We start from the raw sequence: 27,939 nt of genomic DNA on the forward strand, positions 1-27,939 counted from the left end.
TATGAAACAAATTGGCAAAATGTCAAAGTCATAAACAAATTTCATAAAAAAGTACAATATTAGCTCCCAAGTGCCCCATTAACAGTATCCGATCTAAGTGACGGTTGATACTAGGTTTCCGCTTAGTAAATTCCTTCGGCATCATAGAGGGCTTAATGTTCTTATCAGAAATGATTTGAAATGTTTACCAAGTCATGTAACATAATATCTGTTACATTTTGAAGGCTCAGTATAAATTTGAAGTACAGTTGTAGATGTCCTTTCTAAAGAATGCATGATTCATAAATCATAATCAACATTTTCACTCAATTTTGATTGTAGATATTTGAGGAAAGTAATGATGAGTTACATGACCTACTCCAGCTCCAACTGAAATTTGGTCGAAGTGCTATTGTTCTAACTTAGTCTAGCCGCCATCTAATCCGGGGGGGTCTTCGACAAAAAAAAATTACGGGGATGGGCCTACTTTTTGCTGTTTTTGCCACCCATCAGTATACCAATTTTTCACAAAAAGCACACAAATTTGCCTTAATTGGGCACTTTTAGAGGCAATTTTGCCCAAATGCACCCAATTGGGTGCATTGATCTCCACTGAAAACCCACCCATTGATATACCAAAATTGCTGAAAAGCTACCCCAAAACCGTGGCACATCCCCGTATACCTTCAACCAGGAGAACCCCCTCCGGGCATCTAATTTGCATATATGATAATTTATTAGCATTTATGCAAATTAGCGCATTAATATTGTGCAAATTAGAGAGCGGCTTGCAATATAGGCCTAACACATTAAAACACAGAAACACTTTGACCAAGTTTCAAGGCAAAAGTCTGCTATAATTACCCCACATCGCATTTATGCATTGATTTTTAGCAATTATAAATATTGCGTATTTTGTCTGAGCCTTTAAGGGCTGGGGTATGAACGTTTGGACAGTATTTATTGTGGGACATTAGAGCACATCAGACATATCGAATTGCATTCTGAATACGAAGAATGTCATTCTGATATCAAATAATTTTGATTTTTGAAATTCGCAATTTAATACACATTTTATGGCAAATCATTAAAATTGATATTTTTGATATTTAACAGTACTTGAAGTAAACTTTATAAATCTGATGATTTATACTTAAAGTGTATGTAGGTGGGATGAAAAAGCCGACGATCAATTGAAAATTTTGACCTTTCGTATTGAAGATATGGATTTTTTTTCCCAAAACACCAAAAAAATTAGGTCTTTTTGGGAAAAAATCCATATCTTCAATATGAAAGGTCAAAATTTTCAATTGACCGTCGGCTTTTCCCTCCTGCTACATACACTTTAAGAATATGTCATTAGATTTATATAATTTACTTCGAGGACTGTTAAATATCAAAAATTTGAAAAATATCAAACTTTTATAATTTGTCATAAAATTTGTATTATATTGTGATTTTCAAAAATGAAAATTATTTGATATCAGAAAGACATGCTTCGTATTCAGAATGCAATTCGATAGGTCTGAGGTGCTCTCATGTCCCACAAAAAATACTGTCGAAACGCAATAAACGCTCATTTTAGATCCCTTAACCAGTTAACAGTAATTTAACTCATTAACTTTATTACTGACAAAACTGTGAGATACAAAGAAAATATGTATTGATCAATTGATGTAGGATCTCTTGGAGAGCACTTGCCGGATCCGGGGCATCAGTGTTCGAACTGTGTGCCGTGGACAAGTAAGCCTAACCCTAGTAGGCCTTCAGTCAGGCGGCTGTCGGTGATCATTCTGCTCTCTTAGTGTTCCCAATTTTAAGTTCTCAATCTGGCAGATACAATTCAATAAAGCGATGAACTTGCAATGTTTAATTTCAGTCAAACATTTAGGCCGGGCCTAGATCGTCCAGCTTCACCTGATAAGGTCACCACTGACCAAAATTGTTGTAACTTGGCCTGATATGAGGACACAAGTTTTCCCCGAATCCATCGGCTTACATATGATATACTAGTATCGTAAATTATGACCCGTATGTTAATTGAGCCAGCCTATAGGCTATTTTCATCGGATAAGCCTATGAAAGATTGGGGTGAGGGAAAAGTCCAAATTAAGATTGAGAAATCAGCTAAATTCCATTGCATTTTTAAGCTAATTTTAGACTTTTCCCTCAACACAATCTTTAAGATTGATTTTTCAATCTTTGGTTTTAAGAGAGTACATGAGCTTTCATTCATTTTGGTTCAATTTAGCTATAAACATGATAAATTAGCATGGCATGAAAAATCATGTTTATTCAACAACAACAAAAAGGGGGAGTCTTTTTTTTAATATATTCACAGATCGCTATCTAAATTTTAAAGACCAAAGAAAAACTCACTCACCAAAAGAGTGATTCACTTATAAAACCACTCATAAAAGAGTGAAACAAGAGTGAAAACCGCTCTAAAATTGTGAATTTCAACTCGTTCAAGGAGTTAAATGAAGGACAACGTTTTTAACAGAAGCTAGTTTTAAAGTTTTAAAAACCACACATTTCACTTTTTTGACTGATTTTATAAGTAAATCACTCTTCGGAGTGAGTTTTTCACTCTTTCACCTTTAGCGTGATGGGATCTGTGCTGTGAATATATTCGGGGTGACGGCTTCATTGAGGTCTAGACTCTAGATTTGACTTTGAGTCCAAACCATTAACCATTATATTAGTACGCAGGAGGGCAGACTCGGCAGAATACCCCATGGCCTATGAAATATTAAAGCCTTCATTATTATTATTATTATTATTGTTATTATTATTATTGCTGTTATTATTATTGTTGATGTTGTAGTTGTTGTTGTTGTTGTTGTTGTTGTTGTTGTTGTTGTTGTTGTTATTATTATTATTATTATTATTACTACTATTATTATTATTATTACAGCATATATGTTATTTTAAAGGGTCGTGGTTATGGCTACATAAGATGGACACACACATCCCTTTTATGGTTAACATTTTGACTACAAGTGATTTCCGCATTTCCTGTAACGTTTTCCTTCCTGTTGGAACATATTTTGCCCTCTGGCCCTGCCACTCAGGTGGTTTGTGAACTTGTTTGTTTATTTATTTATTTATTTATTTATTTATTTATTTATTTATTTATTTATTTATTTATTTATTTATTTATTTATTTATTTATTTATTTATTTATTTATTTATTTATTTATTTATTTATTTATTTATTTATTTATTTATTTATTTTTTATTTTTTATTTAATATAACACTATTGTAATTAGTAGCAAGTTTGTGCCGTACTCTAGAATACTTTGAAAATATTAATTAATTTGGGGGGTGTAAAATACCAATTTTTGCGCGCTACGCGCGCACATCGTCCAAATAAAGCCTTTTGTCTCTATGTATTGTATGATGCAACTGTAAATTTTTTTCGTCTGTGCCCCAGAAATTTTATTTTGCCCCCCCTGACCAAAAAAGCTGGCTACGCCCCTGAAATGGCACTACCATTCGGAAGATGCTATGAACTACCCATGCTATAGGCTACTCTGAGACCTACAATATTAGGCCTAGTCATCAATACCCGCATGATGCGGCCAGCGGCCTACGGTAAACTTAAGCAACACTTTGAAATTCATGGAACTTGATTCCACAATTGCAATTTAGGCCTACACTAAAATGTAAAAACATTTAAAACAAAACCAGAAGCTTATTGATGAAATGTAATACTGAACATGTTTCCATGGTAACTGCATGAAAATGGTATAAAGAGCGGAAGTTGTATGTACCCATGAATATTGCACACGGTTGGCTGAACTGGCGAGTGTCAAATCCATTACCCCTTTCATGCCATTGTAATGGTTCTGTTTTATGCAGATACAAAGAAGAACAGTGTTGTATTTACTCATTAGTCTGACTCAACCATATGCTTTTAAAAGAAGGTCCCTCAAAAGTGAAAACGAGAAATAATAGTAGCGCTTTCTTGAAAAACTATGATGCGCCTAATTACTTCAGTCAGTGCGTTTAAAGTAGGGGATGTTTATATACATAACTTCTAAGGCACTTCAAAAGTTGCTTCAGACTGTTCACTTGTGTAAAGTTTGTCTGCATACAGATACGCATGGGTTGGACCGTGGTATGTCGACCCTGTGAATAAGTTTTTGGATTGGCTACAGAACGCGAAAATCTCCATCGGGACAACTTGATCTAAATGACCCAAGTTCTAATGTGCACTTGATTACGGCGATTTTACCACGGGGCTCATTATAAACCACTTTTAGAACAACCCCTTACTGTGTAGCCTGCAGAGTGTCAGCACGACCCCACAATCAATAGCACAAACCGGATAGCGCAGAACTAGCGGTGGGAGTGAGTGTGCTTGCATAGCCTACACATTTGGCTCTTTCTTATACCAGAACAACGCCAACGGAATTTCAAACAACATGAGCAAATTTTATTTTGGATCAGTATATAATATCATTCGTGTTTAATGTGAAATTATAAGGAAAATGTTAACAAATGACGGATCATACTTCCATGGTGAAACAATGCACGCTGAAATGACCTGATATGTTTGCACGTTAGAAAGTCTTCTAAAATATTCGAGTCGGATTGGGTAAAGCGAACTCTGCACTGGACTGGAAGGTTTTGGAACACACCGTCGTTTTCTTTGTGGAACCGTCCCGCGTCCGCAACCTGAAAGTTGGAATTATACAACCAACGTGCCCGCGTGGATTTAATATAAACTTCACAATGATTTTGTTATCTGGTTTGATATTTTGTCTTATATTTGCTACATCTTCAGTAGCAACTTTATTAACTTCAATGGACGCTAAAGATCCACTGTTACTTCAAAGAAGCGAAAGAGACGCTGTAAACACATGGACACCAGTGAAACTCCGTGGTCGTGCAAAACAAGAAATGCAAAGAGAGATTCTCAATCTCTTAGGTCTTCAACATCGACCTAAACCACGCATGATAGCCAATTCGCAAAACAGTTCAGCGCCAAAATTCATGTTGGATTTATATCGTTCTTTGAATAGTGTTGACGTGGATTCAACCGATCCTGGTGATAATAATCTGGATTTAATATATCCGAGTCCAGGTAGTGGTAGTGTGAACACCCATGCTATGCAATGGATGTCAGGAACAATTTTTAATTATACAATGAATGAAGTGACGGCATTAAACAAAGCAGATACAATTATGAGTTTACCAGGTGAGATTAATAATTTCAAATACATGAATAGTAAACCAAATAATGTTAATTCTGGAAGATTATCCATGCATTTATATCAGGACTATGTACATGTAGTAGACTATTTAGTAGGCCCACGTTTAATATGATAAATGTTAAAACTGTGTACAACAACATCCAAATTAGGTTAACCAAGAAAACGTTTCGGGAGCCTTATTCCATTTTACAAGGTAAACAACAAGTGTCAGTAGGCAAGTACCACACTTGTCGACACTGCACTGCACTGCAAATGATATCATTATTTTGTAGTGCTAAAATGTAGGATAATAGTATTATATTCCTCTATAAATTAATAGTATAAAGTATAATGGTGGATGTTGAACCTTTGTGCAAAATCAAACTGTCAAAAACGCTGTTTATCATGTTTTAGAATATCCCTAGGTTTTGGTCGGGTTTTGGTTTGCATCATGGAAGAAACTTCAAGAAAGAGATAAGACAAGAAGTTGTCAAAACGCGACTGTCGATATCACTTCAAGATTTGTATAAACAGACAATAAGATATACATGTATAAAAAAGGCAAACTTGAAAATGAGGGCTGATCAATAACTGATCAATATAAATTCGACGTAAATGTGGTTTAAGCCCAATTACCCCCAATTACAATTTCTAGGTATTGAGGATACTACATTATTTCATCCACATACCCATTGACTGGTCAAACTGTCAGTCTTGGCCGGGTCATTGGCATCGAGCCCTTCGTTAACCCAGTGATGACATGGTGATGGAAAAGTTTGTCCACAAAACCTACTAGTTGTAATTTGTATATAGAAGAGCTGGGTTGTCATATCACTTCAATCAAAATATTATGATAAAGTAAAATGTGTAGTATTTATGAATTTGACATAACTGTTCACTTCCATGTTATGTGCCGCATAAGTTGTCGAGCTGTAACATGTCATGAAGCATTTATGTGGGTTTTTGGCACATGAAGCTATGATTGGAAGTTCATTGGCCAGTTATTTGACCTTAATATAAGCAGACGAGTATCAAGTGTGATCCAGAAGGTTCATATCATGATTATATCAACTCCCAGATTAATCTACATTTTACAAAATTTGCGGTATTTTCCACATTTATCGACTACGATGTAATGCGATCCTCACACATCGTGTTTGTGACTGAACAGATTTAGCCTGCATCTTTATAGAATGCCAATAATTTCAATTTATAGGCAACTGATATTGCCTACACTGAAAACAAAAACTCGTATTATGTAAGCTGAACTAAGCTTTTGTTTAGTAGGACCACTAGTTTCCCCTGGTAAACTAGTTTTTAATGTCGGACTAAACGTCCATCTAGTATGCTTGGCTAGTACAGCATGCAGTGAGGGAAATTGTTAGTACGGACATGCCGAACTATGCCAAATTGTGGTACTTTACTAATAAGTGAAAATTAGTTGCACCGCAAAAGTTGGTCCAACTAACTTTTCTGGCTTTACGAATTGGTAGAACGAATCATGGTTGTGGACGGTACCAAGGGTTGTACTAAAGTTGAATTTACCGCCCTTTTGATCACATGACATGACTCTTATGACAAATTAGGCTAGTAGAGCTAGTCTCTACTAGCTTATAGACGACATTTCACACATGCAGCTGTAGACATAGCACATCTAGCGTCTTGAGATGGACATTTTAGCCCCGATTCTAGCCCGTTAGAAATGGTCGAAGAAATGGAAAGGTATGTTGTATTGACATTTTTCCCAAGCTTGTTTTTGAATAACTTACAAACCGTTAGAATTTGAAATGAGATTGTAAATCGGAACACAAATGTCATGATCATGGACCGTGGGTTTGTGCATGCATGGTTGAGGCTGCCATGGCTGCCGAATTCGTGGAAACCTTCATCATGCCGTGTGTAGTAGAAAACAGGGCTCAAAAAACGGGGCCAAATCTGTTTTTTAAATTCTAACCAAAACTAAAACGGTTTGTAAGTTATTAAAAAATACAAGGTTGGGAAAAAGGTCAATAAAACGTAAGTTTCCATATCTTCGACCACTTCTACCGGGCAAGAATTGGGCTAGTTCCACAGACTAGTTCAGTCAGCTGAACTAGTCGAACATTAGTACAGAATGCCCTATTAAAAAAAATAGTCGTACTTGACATCGTTTTTGATAGTAGAGCCCATTAGTAGAACACCCCAATATATTAGTAGAGTCCCTAGTAAGCTCTAGTAGGTCTAGTTGAACTAATTTATAATATTAGTAGGTCAAGGTTGAACTAGTATTTTGATAGTTAAGTCCCTAGTGTATCCTGACCTACTAACATATAGTTTAGTCCAATCCAGCCGTGTTAGTTACAGGTTAGTCGTACTTGACATTGTTTTAACTAACTTTTCCTTAGTTAGTCACCCTAAGTTTCGTTTTCAGTGTATAGTATATTAATGTAGGCCTACTTATATCATATCACCGAAATATGACACACATAATGTATTACATTTACAAGCAATTATTGAGTTTATTAAAACCGATAATGTATACGATCATGGGATATTTTCAATATGGTATAGGGGTGTACCGCAAAGTATGAACTGGTTGGAACGACACAAGTCAATCTATATTGAATTCACTGGACCTAAAAAAGTGGTATTGGAACACGTTTTGACTTAGAACTGATTGGAATGAGCAGGCATGTGATATGTGACTATCTTTTAACTCAGGGTCCTGGACAAGATCACGACACTGGATCAGTCTAAGATCCGGGGCTAATGATTACAGCAAGTAGTGAACCAGTAAAAGGTCACTCACTCTTGATAGGTGATGGAATGGGAGTGGAACCCTGAACTATTCATTGGTAGTCACGGAATGCTGAAGTTGGAGCCTTCCTTGTCGTTGCAAATTGGACTTCGAGTCCCTCTAGAGACAAATTTGAGGAATTGTATAGTGAGAGTGTATTAAGCGCGTGGACCAGATGAGATCCCTACACAGGCCTCGAAATAAGCCAGAATTTCTAAGGGTCATTTGGGCCCTTGATCTTAAATGTTTGAGGGCCCTCACAACTTTTTGTGGGCCCAAATTTGGGCCATTGGTTTTAACCTATGAACCCCACAAAAAAATCACTGATTTTTGGGGGCCGAGGGCCCTTGGGCCCTCCTTATTTCGAGCCCTGTCCCTACAACATGTAGACTGTTGAGGGTGTTGGCAGACCAGCTTACTCCAGTCTGCATCTCTTATCTTTGTTATTTCAAGCATCTCTCAACCAAAGGAACATCCCAGAAGAATGGCAGAAAGCCAATTCTGTGCCTGTTTCCAAAAAGGTGGCAGGAACAAAGCTGAAAACTTCTAGAACATGTCATCTGCAGCAGTATCATGCGTCACATCGATAAGCATAATACACTCAACGATGTACAGCACGGCTTTCGTAAAAGACGATTATCCAAACCATCCACGATCTAGCTAAGAGCATCGAGATTCGAGACCAAGTCGATGTCATCCTACTTGATTTCTCGAAGGCATTTGACCGAGTTCCACATTTGCGACTGCTTCATAAACTTCATGGTATCGAGGACAGTATACATACGTGGATTGCTAGTTTTCTCAACCATTGCTCCAGATCCTGGATGGACCTACATTTCAATCATCTCATGTCCATTCCAGGGTCCTGCAAGGCAGTGTGCATGGGCTATTACTCTTTCTCCTCTTGATGAATGACTTGTCTGATATTGTATCACCTCAAAACACGGTCACGTTATTTCCAGATGACCGCATCCTCTACTGGAAATTACAGAAGGAAGAAGATACAATTGGTCTTCAGTGTGATCTTGACCAACTGCAGAAGTGGGTGAAAAATTGGTTGATGGAGTTTCATCCCAAAAATGTCAAGTGCTCCACGTTACCAACAAAAAGAAGATGATCAAGATGCCATATAACATCCATATGGCCATACTCTCAAAGAGGCAGAATCTGCTAAATACTTGGGTGTCAATATCTTTTACAATCTCTCCTAGAATCCCCATAAAAATTGCTTTCAATGCCAACTCTACTTGTGCATTCCTGCAAAAACATCAATCAGTACCTAGGCATTTTTAAATGGGAGTTTCCACTGATTTCATTCGGTGAAGCAGCCGACTACAAAGTTTCTCCATATATACTACGATTTGAAGCCAAAGTGGTAAAGGCATCTGGCAGTAAAAAGTTGTCGAAGTCCCCAACAGTTTTTGCACATCAGACAAGTAGGATGTTTTTGGCTTCCAGGTCTACTTTTACCATGCAATGGGGTGTAAAGATCTTCGGCATAGTTCATCTTCCTGCATCCTCAGGATATGTCCCAGGAATCCTTAGTTGTCGTGGCTTGACAGAGTTGATAAGAGGATCAGTGTTGTTGATTGTATAGATCCTTTCAGTGCGCTTGAAGTTGATGTTCAGCATTATTCTGTAACATGATGTACCAAAAGCATTGATCTTATTTTCCATGTCAGTAGATATCACCCAGGACTCACAGCCATCATGGCCATAGAGCAATACTGTAACACAAGTGGTGTGAAAAAGCTTGACTTTTGTTGCAATGGAGATGTTGTTGGACTTCTCCACAGATGCTCCAATTTTCAAAATGCATACCATGCAATCGCCTTCCGTCGGGAGAGGTCGCTTGCGCTAGAGCCCATCATGGAACGAAGATATTTAAAGTCAGTAACATACTCAATGAGGTATCCATATACTTGGAGTGGTGGCTGTGGATTGCAGTTGACGGTTATGTACATGTACTCGGTTTTAGGAACGCTGATGATGAGACCCAGGCTTTGTGCGGCAGCCGCTGTTCTTGTCAGCTGTGCCTGTGCCCGCGGAATGAAATATTCAAAACATTGGCAGGATATCGCATAGAACGACGCGGATGTGTTTCAACACCACTGCCAGTCCCCTTGGTAGCCATGTCTTCATCAAATGGTCGATGAGATCAATGAATAGGAATAGAACACCCCCTGCATGTAATACTCCAGCAGTCACTAGGAATGGATCCGAGATGTTGCCATCTACCAATACCATTACGGCGCTTTGTGAATTGGTATACAGTACCCGCGTGTTGCATTTACAATGCTCTCTGGGATACCATAGTGCCGCAAAACAGAAAACATCATCTCCCTGTTGATTGAATCAAAGGCTTTCTTGAAGTCAATGAATGTGGGAGTGGAAGTTGGTAACTCTGGAAAGCCTCCGTGATTCTGCGGAATATATGCGTTTGCTGTGCAAAGCTTCTGCCTGGTCTAAATCCGACCTGGTTACTTCTTTTTATAGGATCAACATAGTCCCTAATTCTATCCAGTAGGATCTTATTGATCAGCGCGATTCCTCTATAGTTGTTCATGAGGCTGGAACAATAACATTGGTAATCATGTCTACCATAGCTTCACCACCACCTTGGAGTGCCTCAGTAAAATCACACAGTCCAGTCCAGCAGCTTTGTTGGTTTTCATTGCTTGAATGCCCTTTCTTGTCTCTTCCAGGATAGAGGGATCATAGGTAAATCCTGATTGGCGGGTGATCATGGTGATGGGAGACCAGATGTTTTCTGCGACTTCTTCTACATCTTTCTCAAACATCTCGTATCTCTCAGAAATTGGTGTCGGGTTGTTGGCACACAGGAGGACCTGGAATCTGTTTGAGAGTTCTATCTGGAAATGGTTCTTAGAAGGAGCACGTTGCAGCTTCGTCCAGTTGTACTTGGGCCTCTTACAACTTAAGGTTTACCTTTGGTGGTTCGAAGACTGGTGACCATTGTCATTTGTTGTGTCATAAAAACATTGAGGACCAATCACAGCTGGATGAGATATATATGGCTATTATTGTCAATTCTTGCATTGAAGTCACCAATTACGATGTGGATGTTGTGCCTCTTCACCTTTTCAAGATGGTCTTCTAGTGGATTATAGAAACCGTCCTATCTCCATGTTCTCCTGAGGTTGCTGATTCAGTTGGGGCATAAATAATTGTAACCGTAAGCTGGGGTTCCCGTTAAATGAAGCTGTTAGTGTTCTCTGAATGATGGACTGATCCAGTTGGGGCATAAATAATTGTAACCGTAAGCATGGTAAGCTGAGGGTTCCCGTTAAATGAAGCTGTTAGTATTCTCTGAATGATGACTGCACACTCTTTGATATCAGAAATCTAACACCTCCCTGCCTCTGGTCTGTGACAGAACTGTAAATAAGTACCCAATTCTTGTCGTCTGACCATAATTCGTCGGTGTGGGGTGATGTAATTAGACGGTGTTCTTGCACACCGACAATGTCGACGCCTGCATTGCTACAACCCATAAATAGTTGGTGGGTATTTCGTCGTTAGAATAATGTACGCACATTGTAGGTGGATACTACAAGTGGTTTGAAGGTACATGTAGGTATACGAGACATATCGGGACCAACAGTATGTGATGGTGTGCCAGGTTTCCGAGGGCCCGTCATATAAATCAGTAGAAGACGTCTGCCCAGATACCTTCGATCTAGTATTTGGATATTTATTTGTAGTGTAGTTTTCGTAATCATTGATTTGCCAGACTTAAATAGTCCGTGTCTGGCAACTGAGCGGGTGATCAGCGCTGAACAGCTTCCACTCACGCTATACCAAAATCGCCATTTTGATGTTGTGATTGATGGCGCTGTGATTGATAACAACTGTTGTGATTGATGGAGTCTATTCAATTACACAAAAACCAGAGACTACCTCAGGGGTCAATTTTGGGCCCGAGGTTTCAGTGTATACAATTTCAATAGGCAGGATAATCACAAACCACTCGCTTTCGTACCACATGCATGACATGCATGTATGTGGACGATACATAGATCTTCTGTACTTTTGAGCCATCTAACCCATCATCAATTGAAACTGCTTTGTCATCAATAATCAAAGAAATCAGAACAGGGATGACATAAAACAGAATTATTGGTTATATCATCTCCTCACTTCAAACGCCAGATGCCTGACATATGCCTTCACATTGGAGATGACATCATAGTGTCAGAAACCTGGGCGTTATCAGTGATGATGTTATGAGTATGTTGCCGCAGATAACTTCATTGTCAATGAACATCACATGTCACTTTTTGTGCTCAGTGACGTCTGGACTGTATTAAAGTATTACCAGGAACTAATACAACATACATCATGAAATTGCAACGCCCAGGTGCAACGCTTGCCGAAATGAAGTGCAAAATTAATCTCCTATAATGCTTCTAAGTATGACCATATGCCAGCACCAGCCACTGCCAGCCAGTATTTGCAAGAACTTCACTGGCTCCCTGTGCATGTGAAGCAGAGAATTTTATATCAAATCTTACTTTACGTCTTAAAATGTCTGCATGGATATGGGCCAACCAAACTTGCGTTCTGCAACGGACACTACATGTCTCCCTTACCAAAATTAAGAGTTTTTCTCTCACCGCACGGCGCACCTGCACTTTGGAACTCACTTCCATCTGAACTCCGTTCTGCTGTTTCTCTGTTAAGTTTCAAGAAATGTCTCAAAACCTTCCTGTTCCCACAATAATCTGGCTGCTTTGTTTCAGTTTGCTGTTTTATTTTTGCCTTTCAAATGTTTTGTTTTCCATTTGGGCGCTGTGGTCATGGGCATGGAGATGAAGCGTCGTGAGCAAATGAGAAGCTATAAGAGGTGGTTTGAAGCCATTGCAAAATTGCAAAATGAGACGTTATGATTATTTGAATCTACATTATTAAACAGCCTTGTTGAAGGGTTAACAGATGAACCATCGACGTGGGGGTGGGTGGGGTGGGGGTGCGGAGGTACGAAGACAAGGCTGCCCGGTTAGCTCATTTGCCTTCTGAATATAGATTGTTGGATTGCCATCAAACTTGGTGGATGTGATCACTATTAAATATTTAAGGTCAAGTTAAGGACATCTAAGGTCAACTGAGTATAGATTGTTGGATTGTCATGAAACTTAGCGGACTGATCACATTGAGCAGCAAAAATTATTAAGGTCATTTCAAGGTCATATGTGGCTAACTGAATATATATTGTTGGATTGTCGTGAACTTTGGTGGATGTGATCTCTTAATTGAGCTTTTTGATATCAATATAAAATTAAGCACACACACATTTTAAAAGTATTCAACGTTCAACTTGAAGTTATTTTAGTGTTTCATGGTATTCCTCAGTATGTCTTGGCGGTATATATGTTAAAGGGACACATGTCTAGGTCATCTGAGGTCAACTAAGTATGTTGGCTTACCTGCTTATCTATAACGAAGTAGTCTTTCCATTCAGCAAGTAGTTCTTTGTCACTTGAGGGGACTGTCCCATCTCTCTTCTTCACTTTAGGATTTGATCTCTTCTTCTTCCCAGAGCTGTCATGGATTATTTTCCATTTGGTGTTATAATTGCCATTTTCATTTGCTACTTGAAAAAGTCTTCCATCTAGCTGTATATATAGGCAAGTTCGTCAGCTCTGTAAGACTCATTTAGTTGGGTGTTGAGCCTTCTCCATACACGTACTTCTTTGGCGTGACGGGTTCTAACAAGTAGGTATGTCTTTTTGGCCGCATCTCCCTGATCTCAGAGGACAAGGCTGCCCGGTTAGCCCATTTCTGAATCTAGATTGTTGGATTGCCATCAAACTTGGTGGATGTGATCACTATTGAGCGGTGAAAATATTTAACGTCAAGTTAAGGACATCTGAGGTCAACTGAGTATAGATTGTTGGATTGTCATGAAACTTGGCGGTATATATGTTAAAGGGACATGTCTAGGTCATCTGGGGTCAACTAAGTATGTTGGCTTATCTGCTTATTTATAACGAAGTAGTCTTTCCACATGTTCCATTCAGCAAGTAGTTCTTTGTCACTTGAGGGGACTGTTTGCTTATTTATCACGAAACTTAACGAATGTGATCACCATTGAGCAGCAAAATATTTCAAGGTCACTTCATGTCGTATGGCGTATTTCACGTCCTTGGTGGTATTTCCTACCCGGTATTAAAATTATCACGTACAGTCGTACACTAAACCAACTACCTGTATTCCAGGCAGTTATTGATGCAACATTATGACTGACATGGCATTCATTAGTGGCGTTGTCTTTGTTAAAAAGGCAGGTTAAAATAAGAAGGGCATATTCTTTGCAAACTTTATATAGTATTAATATGTTTGCAAAACATCTGCTTGCAACGCTGAACATTACCGTTTATCGAGCAATTTGACGGAAATGTGATTCACCCAGCCCACCTGACAGTGACAAAAAGATTCACATGCGCTCATATTATGAATATTATTTCTGAATCCAATTAGCTAGTTAATTTGGCTTGAATCATTCTAGATTTACCAGAAAATGAGTCAAACATGATTACAAAACATTATGTAGAATGTAGGCGTGTTTTACATAGGTCTATTTGTAATTTTGTATGTTCCAACAAAATCTGGTCTCCATATTTTGTTGAAATTTGACCTGCGACAAAACATTATTCGCAAATACTAGAGTACCTCCCAAAAGGACTTGCTTCGGGCACGTCAAGTCGCACATGGCACAGCAGTACATACGAGACCATTAAAAGTTACATTGTACAATATTATTAATAGTAGCTTTTTTTGCGTTTCTGTGTGAAGCGAATAATATTGTCACACGGTTTTGAACAACTGTTGTTTTGAACTAGGGAATGCTACCCATATCGTCAGCATTGTGTAAACTTTCTAATTGCAAGCAGCTTGAAGTTTATTTCACGTATCATGGCAAAGATTCATATTATGTTACTATCATCAAAAAACATCTTTTCAGAAATGGTGACAAACTGAAAATGAACCCACAACCCGGGCCCACAACTATCGCCGATTATCCCTGAGACGAAAATATCCTGCGCCATCAGATTGATCTCGCATATAATTCAGTTGCATCTACTTGGATATTAATTGTCAATTATAGTATTTACCCTGTCAATTTGTGCCTATTTTTTGCATTTTTCTCAAAATTGTAGCACATTGGTAACAAGTAAGATAATGTATATTATAGGGGCAAGGACTACAACTACTGTACTGACAATTCAGCAACTCAAAGCAAGTAGTTATTGATTTATTGATCAAATATTGGTTTTCCCTCATTTTTGACTGTAACTCCACAACTGTTGTCTGTGCTGAAATAAAATTTCCAGTGCAGTAGTTGTAGTCATTGCCCCTATAATATACATATCTTACTTGTCCCCAATGCGCTATAATTTTTGAGAAAAATGCAAAATGGGCATAAATTGGGCAGGTGTAGTACCCCTTAAATAGGCCTATCTTGTGATCTTACGTTGGCTGATATTGTGATGCTTATTGACCAAAGAGACATTTTTAATTATTTGGATATGGCCTATTAGTATATAATGCGTATTCAAAATAATTAGGTCATATTTTCTTTCAAATAATGTGTCATTGTTTACATATTCATGATATTCATTTCTATGACGTTCGTTGTAAATAGGAAATAGGAAAGGTAAATGACCTACCTTACTAGGCCTAAGGGGTCATTAACCTGAGCCTTATATTCACTTTTCCCATTATGTCATAAATGGACCACCACACATAAAATGGAAACACTATGCCTACACATATACACATATACATGATACCCACATACCTCACCACACATCCCACCTACATACACCCATATACTCCCCTACCCCCCCCCCCCCACACACACCCCTGTTTGTAAATACGTTCAAACGAGGACCTCGACTTTAGAAGGATCTAACCGAGGACTTACACACCCGTTTTTAATCGACACACCGTGGACCTCACGCAAACACACCAGGCAACTTACTATCCAACTGAGACCCGTCCTATACCCGCTATGGGGACCTATCTTATGCTATCTTATATGCATATTTGCATCATTTACGTCATCCTGGGCATAGTTTCAAAACGAGGACGTCCTCGTTTGGAGGTGTGTCCTCGTTTTACGGTGTGTATCCATATGTAGGTCCTCGTTAGACGGCATTTACAAACGCACACACACCTCCGCGGCTCACCCCTACAATGCAGACCTAGTTCTAGTCTGATGTGGCCAAACATTGAAATATAGGCATGTTAGGCCCGACCAATATTGATGAAAAATTGGATCTATTGAGCCCATATTAATTGGTCGAGCTATGAGTTTTAAAATATTGGACGAGACGTAGGCGAGACGTAGGCGAGACCAATGAATATTGGGCGTATTAGCATCCAATTTTGTCATTATTATGTTTTGGATCCAATATTTCCACACACTTGGATTCATCAAAACATAATAATGTGGGGATGTGGCCCCTCAGAAGTGAGAAACCTTTGCAATATGAAGGCCCATTTGAAGCCATTCGGTGGACCATTTATGACACTATTATTATTGTGTACAATTTTAGTTTGAAAAATACGAAAATGTATTAAATGAAGACCCAAATTGAATCCATTCGTTTGCACTATTATTGTAGGCTTATATTATTGCTTTTAAACATAGAGTGTTGACTGCTGGTGTTCAAAGCAGAAGCGAAAAGAGGGATTTGTTTATCCATACACAGTGGGGTTGGAAAATGTTGCAAAATTAATGTCCAATCGGTAGCTTCGTGGTCCAATTTTATTAAAGCCGTTTGGTGCATCATTTGTGGTAATTCCAATTGTTGTTGCGTAAACTCTGGACTAAGAAAAAAAGGTATTCTATGTGAACACAACCTATAACTGTAATTATGCATAGACCCTAGAAAGAGTCTAATGAATTATGAACGGCCGTGAAAATAAATTGGTCCAGAGTTTTCCCATTTGGTTGCAATCTGTTGGGTATATGGGACCGGCGGTGTTCCCCCTACAGGCGGGATTTCCGTTATGGTTTGCACTCTGCATAGTCTGTATAGCTGTGAAAAACTCAACGATATGGGACATTAATAGACATCCTGCGGTTCCATGGTTTGGCTTGTTTAGTCGACCTTGTTTTAAAATTACTCTCAAGATTACTGAAAAATAATCACGTAAAAGTTAACCGACACATTAGTCCCCCAAAAGAAGCCGGAATTTTGATACAATAATCCCACTTATACTTTGCAGAGAGATATAATCCAGAAACACGGCCATGACGGGGTGGTGATGTCAAATACAGGGTTGTAATTTGAGATGACACTTAACTCATCCGAAGCTAAGTACTAGCAAATGTATTCTGTGCTACAGACCGTTTTACCTTTATACCCATAGTGACTATCGCGGCTCGCTATCGCGGCTTCGGTGCTCCACTCGCGGCCTCGCCGCTCACCCCCCCCCCTATGGCGTAGCGTCATGGGAGCACGGGGGGCACATGCTCCCAATCGATTGCAAAATTTAGAAAATCCGATAGGAATATTTCCAAAAACGGCTTGTGCTCCCCCCCCCCCCCAATCAGAGACCCGGTGCCCCCAATCATGGTCGCCCCCCACACACACACACACATCGGATGACCCACGCTACGCCACTGCTACAACCCCTCCCCCGCCCACCCCCACCCTTGATCGTGAATAGCAAATGAGGCTGTACTTTTATCCGTTCTTCCGACTGGATCAAGTGATGAAAACACAGATATAACACGTCGTCGGGACGTAGGGTCTGTTGTCGGTTATTGTGACCAAATAATTTAGAGACCGATTCAAAGTACGATATCCATTCATTTGAGTGGAAAAAAACATGTTTCAGAGCCATATGTAACAATTGAGAAGACCAGGGCATTCATCCCCTCCCCTCCTGATTCATGATGTTAATTTTGGTGGCTCTAGAATTCATCTTTCCAAATGTCGGTAAGAGCAATAGCAGATGTTCTTGCCATGGCCAGACATCTGATGATTTCTTGACAGCTCCGTATCCCTCCTTCGTCAACAATGAGTGATCAAAGAAAGCTGAAAGTGTTAACCACCTCTATAATCCTTTCCATCAGCCTCAGTGTTGGTCTGATTTTAACAGTCCATACTCCTCACTGGCCTCTTTTACCCTGTTTACGAAGTCTTGAAGTAAAGTAGCTGTTCTTGGCAATGAGCATGACTCTTGATGAGGGTAGTATCATAAATCGTCAAAATATGGTGGTACCATCAGCATACATGAGGTTGTTCAATTGCTGACCTCCTATTGATACCATTCCATAGTATTCATCAAGTAAAATTCTTATTATGTACTCTGCATAGATGTTAAAAATGTAGGATGATCAGTAAAATACATGCCTGATATTTAAGTGACATACTCCTTGGCCAATTGTAAACCAGTCTGAGTCTCCACACTCTGTTCTTACTGTGGATCTTTGCATATCCTTGGTACAAAGAATTTGACCATGCAAAGTCTACCACATGTGCGGACAATCCTACTAGTATTTCCATCATGATGTTCTACAACTTTCCATGCTGAACACTATCAAATGCCTTGGAATAGTCTATGAAGCAGCGCAGAGAAGCAGAGGTTGCTGGAACTCTATTAAAATGTTTTTCTCCAGAAGCCCAGGTTGCCAATCTGACTTCTCGTTCCTCTTCTTATAAAACTTGCTTACTCTTGTGGTAACTCTCTTGCTCTCTCTCTCTCTAAGCTTCTCTAGATGGTCATGAAATCTTTCAGTAATGATATGAAGCAAAACCTTGCTGGTATGAGAGATGAAAGATATTGAATGATTGTTAGCACATTCCCGGTGTCACCTTTCTTAGGTAAAGGGAGAAACACGGCCGTTTCCAATCTTCTGGCCATTCCTTGATTCCCCACTGCAACATATGGATGATGTTAACTCCTTCCACATCACTCTTTTTGAGCAGTTCTTCCTGTATGTCTTTTTTTTTTTTGTAAAATGTTTTGTGTTTGCTGGGATGTAGCTTCAAAATGCGGGTCTTTTATATACCTATCAGATACGGGATCAGATTCAGACTACCGACATACCGCTGATTCATGTTAACGACTGCTTTATGTATTGCCAAGTTAATTCACATTTCCGACATAAATATAAACGTTGTTCTCCAAATATTTCCAAATGAATACAGCAGGCATAAACTGATTACTATATTACAGGGTGAGTCAAAAAAACTGCAATAGAGCAAAGAATCAATATTTATGTAAGAACCAGGTCGAACTTTACCAATATTGAAAGATTCTATAAATGCTACACTCAATGGCCACTTTCTGTGAAAATATGAAGTGAATCGCGACTACCGTTTAATTTGTATGGGTCCTTTTGCTGCGATACCCAATTTCGTTATTTGTCCACGAGGTACCATGCATGTGTTTTGAATGAGAGCACACAGTGCACGGTAAAGACACCATATCTGAAACTGACTTTAACTTAAATGAGGTTGTTTTTGCGTTATATTAATTTATTTTTTTCTGTTCAAACAAACTTTCTAACATTACTTTAAGTCCTTCATACCTCACTCGACTCCAACACCAGTTTTTTAATCCCAATATGACCAACTTTTTGGATATTTTGAAATTCACTCCACTTCAATTTGCGCGCATTTCATTTTGACATTTGAAAAACTCGCCTACAAATTTGTATATTTTTGATAGAGAATAAACATCTTTAAAGTAAAGGTAAAATGAAAATAACAACAAATAATGTTTCTTCTCCTCAAACAAGACCAAGGGCAATAACACTTTGAGTGCTCCATTTTATTTTAATGCCAATGAGGTTAAGAAAATAGCAGTTGTTCCAAATCTACCTAACACAGAGTGGACTGACATTCAAATTTTAGATGTCTCTTGGACAAACATTAAAATTGGGTAGCGCTATAAAATGTGTCATAAAAAGAAAACGGTAAATGCTAATTCCTTAATTTTTTCACACAAGGTCACTGATGAATATACCATATATAAAATGTTTTAAAACCTAAAAGTTCAACTCGGTTCTTAAATAAAAATGGATTCTTTTCTCTATTGCACTTTTTTTTGACTCACCCTGTATTATTCACGATGTAGGTGTGGTGCTGCAAATATATCAGAACACCTTGTATCGGACCCGTTCTGGATTCGTTCCTGGGATTATGAACAAATTTCGAACATGTCCAGATTGAACACACAGGACCGTCAGGACGCGTTCTGGAGTCCAGAACGCGTCCTGACGGTCCTGTGTGTTCAAATGTAAAATATATAGTTAACGGTCTGTTGTGTTTAATTATTTGTTATCTACTTTCTATCTAGGCCTACTGCAGAAACCAGAAACCAGAAACCCGGTTTCTTGTACAAACTCCCTAAAATCTGATATTTACAATCGATCATCACATCAAAAATTGATGGACAAAAAATATCTAGGCCCTATTTGTTAGAAACTTAATGAAATACTTTAATGCTGATGCAGACCTATTCTATTCCGCCATTTTTACGTGTGTGGTAAATAATTTCTATCGATTCCTAATAGTCATCTATTTAATTCTTGGCCATAATTGAAATGGCATTGTAGCAAAGAATGCACAAAGAATATTGTTCTTAATCTGGGGTAAAAAAGAATAATGGAGTTTGCTTTACGTAAATCTTTATAAAGAAAACATGTCATCAAATCGACAAAGAAATAATAATGTTATTGAATAGGAAGCCAAATACTATTTGCCTTTTTGATGAGCAATACAATGAAAGGAAGATAGGTTTAATGGATCAGGAATGGTAGGTCCCTAAATGTTATTGAATATTACAGTAATTTCCCCAAGGTTTTTCTTTTTTTTAATTTACGAAACACTGCAAGCCAAAATGGTCTGATCCGGGGGAGGCACTCAACATAAATGACCATACGTGATACGTTGATATGCTCCCCCGGACAATTGTTTGTCTGTTAGGTTTTGTTTGTCTGCTATGTGCACGGTGATCACTTACCGTGTATACTTTTGTACTGTTTTTCTAACACTTCTGTGGGCTCTGGAATTGGTAATTTTTAGCCATCAAACTTTGCCTGTTTTTGTGCCTACATTGGTTATTTGGTTTATCGTATCTGCTTATGTGCACAGTGATGTTCATCACTTGTTCTAGTGCACTTTTATATTCCCATTGATCCATGTTGTTTTTGCAGGTTTTGCACTTGGCTATCGAAGATTACCTACTTCTTAATGCCTACATTTGCTGTTTTGTCCCCCTATTGCGTACTGTCTATATAGTCTGTATTTTACTTGTTTCCCCACATTAAGTTAGTGTACCTTGTTCTTTTTCTTTCCAGTTGTTCGTATATTCAAGGTGTCCTCTTGTATCATTTATTAATCCTTAAATGTCCGTTGGATTCACCATTACCCACTTTTTAGTGAAACATTTGAACCAGCCGAATGTATTCTGTTGTGCAATGTCAGTACACTTCGAAACCACAGTGCTTCGAAACCATGAAGCCATTCCACTTTGAAAGATAGCCATCTATTTATCATTTGGAAAATAGATGTGGAACGGAATATGTAGGAAGATATGATTTCCTTACAACTTCCCGCGAATTCTAGATTGCCAAAGTAACTATTTTGTTCTGTTGCAGCTCTGCAGCCATATCATGAAATACTTTCCGTTGAGACTAATGTATATAAACTGCAGTTGCTTATTCGCTTTGGGCATTGAAAATGGCAAAAGTTAAGTCATATTTGCCAAAAATGCTTGAATGTACCCTAAACAAAAATCATTTTGTACTAATTTTTAATGTAGTCAAATTAGCCAACTAATGGACTAATTGGCGTTTTTTATAAACCAAAGAATTAATCTTAGTATTCTAAATTACGTATCAAGGCATAGATACTTATAATAACAATCTACCTGGAATTGGGCATATAACAATTAGACGAATAATTTGACCACAACAACAGTGTCTCAACATTTCTGATTTATTCTAATGTAAAGCATTTTATATGGGGAGAAAATCCTACTTCTACAACATGTAGAAATCAATAAATAGTATAAATTTCTGTAATAGATTTCCCACATGGCAGTTTTGTCACTCCGTAGGGTTCCTATTGTTCTACAAATTCCATATTTCTATTTCTCTGTAAATAACATAATAATCTGCAGATGCAGTGGTCTATTAATAGGTCAATATGTGTCTTCTTCATAGTGTTATTGGGAAGTTTTTGATTATTTTGGTGATTAGATTATGGGGCTACCTATCGCTAGCTCCATGAACACACCATAGGCACACGGAGTCAGTTAATATGAATTTGGGTATAACTATATTTGAGGATATTTCATGTTTACGTTGTGTTGTGTTTTGTTTTTGCTTGATGTAGCTCTGTGGGTTATGTTTTTATTAATATCGAAAATCTTATTTATGTAAGTCTGTATACATTTATTATTACCTAATTATTTATTTACTGCCTATATTTATTGCCTTAATTAATATTTATTTACTGCCTATTTACTTATTTATTTATTGCTTATCTATTTATTTATTTGTTTATTTATTTGTACTTGTTGGTTTGTTCAAAACGTTTCAATAATATTTAAATATCGGGTTATATAAAGGTCATAAAAACTTTTTCAAACGTTTTATAATGTGTAAAACAAATGTTGTCGAAATGTTACTTTTTGTGACAAATAGTTTGGCAACATATTTGGCAACACTCACATGAGCTATTACGTTAAAATGTTTTGCAGCAAGTTTTTAAAAATATTTTCGAATATTTTATAACCCAAACGTTTTCTGTAAAAAAAATTGTGTTTGAGTTTTCTGTTTAATTTGGTATGTGTTATTGTGTTTACAAACGAAACTGGCCAGGCATATTACAGCCAGGCCTATTTCCTTGAAACCATCTATTCTTTATTTATTTGTCAGGTTTATTTCTTTGTTGCCTGACAAGTTTAGGTCTGTTTGCGTTGGTATCTCCATACATTTGACTTTCATTCCGAGCTTGACCTCAAAATTGTTGAAGTTGAACAAAAGTGACATTTTACACGAATCTGGAAAATATCAGGAATGTTGTAAGCCTATACATGATGTACATTAATATCAAACTTTGTACTTCTTGTATCACCTGTTCCAATGTGTTGGCTATACAGAATATCAAAACAGAAGAACTATAAAATTGCATACCTGAAAGTTCACTATCAAAACCCCAGCTGTAGGTCACCATGGTCATATCCGAACCTATGCATCTGTTTCTTACCACGATTTATGGCCATCTCTAGTTCAAGTCGATGACTTCAGCATGTTGGAATGATATCAGGTCTCGGATATTTTAGGGTGGAATTAATCAAGAAGTAATGTTTTCCTACACTATTTCCTGTGTCATGGTATGTCGAATCAGGGAAGTGGTCGAATAGGTCACAATCCCGATGCACAGTATTCCATTCAAACAGTTCGATCTACTAATTTTTCCTTTTTGAAAGAGCAAAAACTTGTTTATTGTTTTCCTTTAAACATAATCTTAAAGCAACACTAATCCCTGTACTTTTAACGATACGAGGTACTGCCGATCCTGCATTCTCAACATTCATGTAGAGAAATCAATTCGAACAGGATTTTGAATTAACAAATTTCTCTGTAAAGAAGTAAATAAATAATATTAAATAAATAATAATAAATAATAATAAATAATAATAAACAATATAAATAAATAATAATAAATAATAACTGCATAGGTCTGTATTACGATCAAAACGTTCTTAGCTCCCTATGCTACATGTACTCTCCAAAAAAAGTCCATTGTTGCACGTTTTCTGTTTATCATGTTTATGAAGTGGGTGATTTCAAAGTATGTTACCATCCCTGTCAATTGACAATTTGAATTGAAAATGAATTGTGATGACATACCAAAAAGTCACGCAACCATAAATCAACATCACTAATCACGGCCTACCGCAATGGCCGTCATGTCAGATATTATTGGAAGAAATTATCTTGCATATAAACGTGGCGGGTTTCTATAATTATCTTTTCACAGATCAATCAAAAAGCTATCGGTGAAAGACTTTGCCTTTAAACATTGTAACCTTCACGTTTGAATATCCGAGCAAGATATAGGGCCTATGTGTTGTGCAAGTTCAAAGTTGGTCTAGATTTTGACGGGTGAGTGGTGTCGGCATACATTTTATTGAACTCCTAATTCCAAATCAGACAAGTTCTTTGTGTGCCATGTTTAGGGACCGTTCATTATTTCCACCGGAGGGGGGCCGGGAGAATACATGGGGGGGTCAGATGGTTTTTGTCTGGCAAAAGGGGGGTCAGATGGTTTTTAGTTATTGAAAGGGGGGTCAGATGGTTTTGCATCTCAAAAATCCTGGAGCTTCCAGGGGGCTTCGCCCCTGGACCCCATCTGGAACATTGCCCCTGGACCCCTGACCATTAGATTTGCGCTTTGCATGTCGGCCGACACTTTGGTCCTAGTCCAAACTTAAGTCGGGCCTCAACCTGTTTTTCACCTGCCACGGTGTGAATTGACATAAATTTGCACCAAAAGTAATTAATTTATTATAACATTTTGAAAAATGGGTCATTGCATGGGTATAAAACATTCCAAAAAATGGAGAAAAATTCTAGATTTTGCTTCTAATTTGCCAAATGTACAATACAAATTTGCTGAAATAAGAGAACTTTGAACCATATTTCATAAATATACATGTACACTGCCATTTTCGTAATAGAGAATTAAGAATAATCAAGCTGCTGCACAGTAATGCTGTGGTCAGACTCTTCTTTGTTCTTTTACAATGAAAAGAGACAACTACACCACCCCAAACCGCTCCCCCAATACACATCCACTATCAACCCCCACCCCACACAGGTGTCATTTCTATACCCTAGTTAAACTACAAAGACTCACCCAAACCACCATGACAGTAAACTTGGGCAATGTTTTCAAATACATTATAGAAAAATAACATCATCATCATCATCATCATCATCATCATCATCATCATCATCATCATCATCATCATACTAATAGAAATTCACCTTTTCAGAAATTATATTATGGTTGTGTGATGGACACATGTTCCGGACAAATGTGCAGTGACTGCCACTGAGTAGTGAACACACACAAACCACAGCCACCCTAGCCCTATGGATGGGTGTGTACCAGAGGGGGTGTACATGTCTGTGTGCATGTTTTCTCTCTTTCAAGAGTTTAATGAATTAGAAAGTTCCATGAAAGAAATTTTAGATATTTTTATATACGGTAGTCTAAATATTAATTAAAATATGTATAATTATCAATTATTTCATTAACGATAACAGTAATGATTCTGGGAAGTGACAGATAAATCTAAATAATTTTGTGGATATGTTGGATATTATGACAACAAATTTTGAATCAAATTTGAGATCTACAGTAAGCCAAAAAATTAAGGTACCAGTTATGTTCACCTCCTGTATATCCTAAACAAAGACAGATATGTCATAATTGGAACCAGCAGCCAATGGCTGCATCTTGAAGCTCGAATTTAAGACCACATTCGTTGAAATTGTTCAAGAAATGAAGATACGGCGATCCAAAAACCCAAGGAAGATACCAATTTAAAAGTTGCAGTTTGCTGCATTAAATGCCCTATTGATTTGTACACAAAACTTTCGTGAACAAGAGAACTAGCGCTGCGCTTCCATTGATTAGCACGTTAAAACTAGCGTTGTGCTTTCATTGATTAGAACACAAAAGTGCAACTTTTGATTTCGTTTCTTCATTAGATTTTAGATCACCGTTTCTTTAATTCTCAACCAATTTCAACAAATAAGGTCTGAAATCAGAGCTAAAGAGTACAGGTATTGGCTGTTTGTTTTAATTTTGACATATTTGTCTTTATTTAGGATATACAGGGGTGAACATAACTGGTACCTTAATTCTTTGGCTTACTGTATTTTGACATTTTTAGATCATCATTTCACATTTTACAAGGAAAGTTTGAGTCTGTTTGTGAGCTTTTGTGTCCGAGTCCGGCAAAAAGTGGACTTGAGTCCGATCGATACATCACCATAGGCGTAGATCCCCCCAATATTTTGCCAGGGGGATGCTCCATACAATCATCCCCCCAATGTTGACCCTTGAATATAGGTTTCTGACCACATATTTGCCCATTTTAGCCCCAAAAGTGCAAATTTCTGTGCGCTTCGCGCGCATTTATTCCACTTTTGCACCATATTTTCATTAGTTTAACTTCAAAATATCACAATTTTTCGCACGCTTCGCGCGCATTTGTACCATAAACTTACTTTTGCCGCCAAAAGGTGCTGGATTCACTATACTTCAAGAATTGTTTTCCAACCCCATCCCCTCCAATGTCAAAAAGAAATCTATGCCACTGTACATCACTGATTTATGGTAGTAAGATGTCACAAACTACTTTTTATTCCTTTTAATATACTGATGAAGAAGATTTTGCAACTCATTCATTTTACACCAAAGGGAGCTATGTACTGCACCCAGTATCAACATGTATAAGTTGATGCATACTTACAATTTAAGAGATTGAAAATTAATAAATCAGCTTGATAGTTTATTAAACTCATTTGATTTTTTATGTTCTGTATGATTGAATTAAATTACAACTTAAAAAATGAAATAAATTCGTTTCACAGCCATTTTAGCCTAATTACATAAAACTAATGAATTATAATAATTTTGACCCCAAGTTTCCAAACCTGCCACTTGAAAGATTGTTCTTGGTGCAAAAAAAATGCAGTCCTATGGATAATATCACTGTGGTTTGTTCAGGGACCTGTGGTATTGACGTACATACTAGCTGGAGCACAGGGTGGCAGTTTGAACCAAAAACTGTGTACATGCATGTGAAATAAATAATATTTTAGAAAAATAAATAAAATAAGTTAAAATACCCTGTGGGGTTCTACCTAGTTGAAGGTATATAAAAAAAATATATATGAGGATGTGCCACGATTTTGGGGTCCTTTTCAGCGATTTTGGTATATTGATGGTTGGCTATTCAGTAAAGACCAATATTTGGAGAAAAGTGCCCAATTACTGCAATTAGGTTAAATTTAGGTGCTTTTTGTGAAAAATTGGTATACTGATAGCCGGGTGGCAAAAACAGTAAAGGCAATTTGTCAGCCTGATATGTAGCAGTGACGTGATGCGTTGAGGCAGCTGATCCATGCGCGCATCTATTGCGCGTCATTGCGCGTGTGCATACGTCAGGTGGGGGGGCATATGATTTTCATGTAGCTCGGAGGGGGGGTCATATGGTTTTTATTATCTGAGAAGGGGGGGTCATATAGTTTTCGGCAGTGACTTTCTGTCTGCTCCCGGCCCCCCCTCCGGTAGAAATAATGAACGGTCCCTTACGTGTGTTTGGTGATATTAGCCCTCATATAGCGATTAGTCCTTTCTATAGGTCACCAGGTAGAGATGAAGAACCATTAATCAAATCAAACTACGAATACTGTACATATTTATGACAGGTTACTGTGGTTCAAAGTCACAGAAATAATTTAAAGAGTGCGTTTCGCAGGTGCATCACTTTCCAATGGGCAAGTTGAAGTTTGCGTTAAAGCATAGATGTAGCTAGCAACCGCTTTATAAAATCGGGCCTGCAGTATTTTAAGAACATTGCATGACCCTCAAAAAAACCCTTAAAAGGGCCCACAAGATCTTACAGGTGACAATTATTTTGTAAATTTATTCCCGGGATTTATTCTAATAATACTAGCTTTCAAACGTGTCAAATTATTCATCTGGTCCCATGGATCTCAGAAATGGAAAGTCCCGTGTAAAGTACGTGCGCGCGTATGGCATCATTTTATTAGGTTATAGCTACTTAAAGATGTTATGAGGCAAACAAATGTATAGTGGATTTACAGGAGTCAAAAGTCAAAATTGCTCAATTTTTCGTAATTATTGTGGCAAATTGTTCATCTAGCTTAGGTTTCAGAAAAAAGA

The 27,939-nt window shown here is 37.8% G+C and overlaps 1 protein-coding gene across 1 annotated transcript in view; it reads left to right on the forward strand.

Annotated features, from left to right (window-relative positions):
- Window positions 1–3,933: 3,933 nt before the first annotated feature.
- Window positions 3,934–27,939, forward strand: part of LOC140153410 (protein DVR-1 homolog) — a 36,552-nt gene continuing 12,546 nt past the window's right edge. Inside the window, exon 1 of the mRNA XM_072176164.1 lies at window positions 3,934–5,186. Within this exon, the coding sequence (XP_072032265.1) occupies window positions 4,721–5,186 (466 nt within the window). The 5' untranslated portion in view covers window positions 3,934–4,720. The remainder of the gene's footprint in view (window positions 5,187–27,939) is intronic.

Source organism: Amphiura filiformis, chromosome 5 (assembly GCF_039555335.1).
Source record: "Amphiura filiformis chromosome 5, Afil_fr2py, whole genome shotgun sequence".
Lineage (NCBI taxonomy): Eukaryota > Metazoa > Echinodermata > Ophiuroidea > Amphilepidida > Amphiuridae > Amphiura > Amphiura filiformis.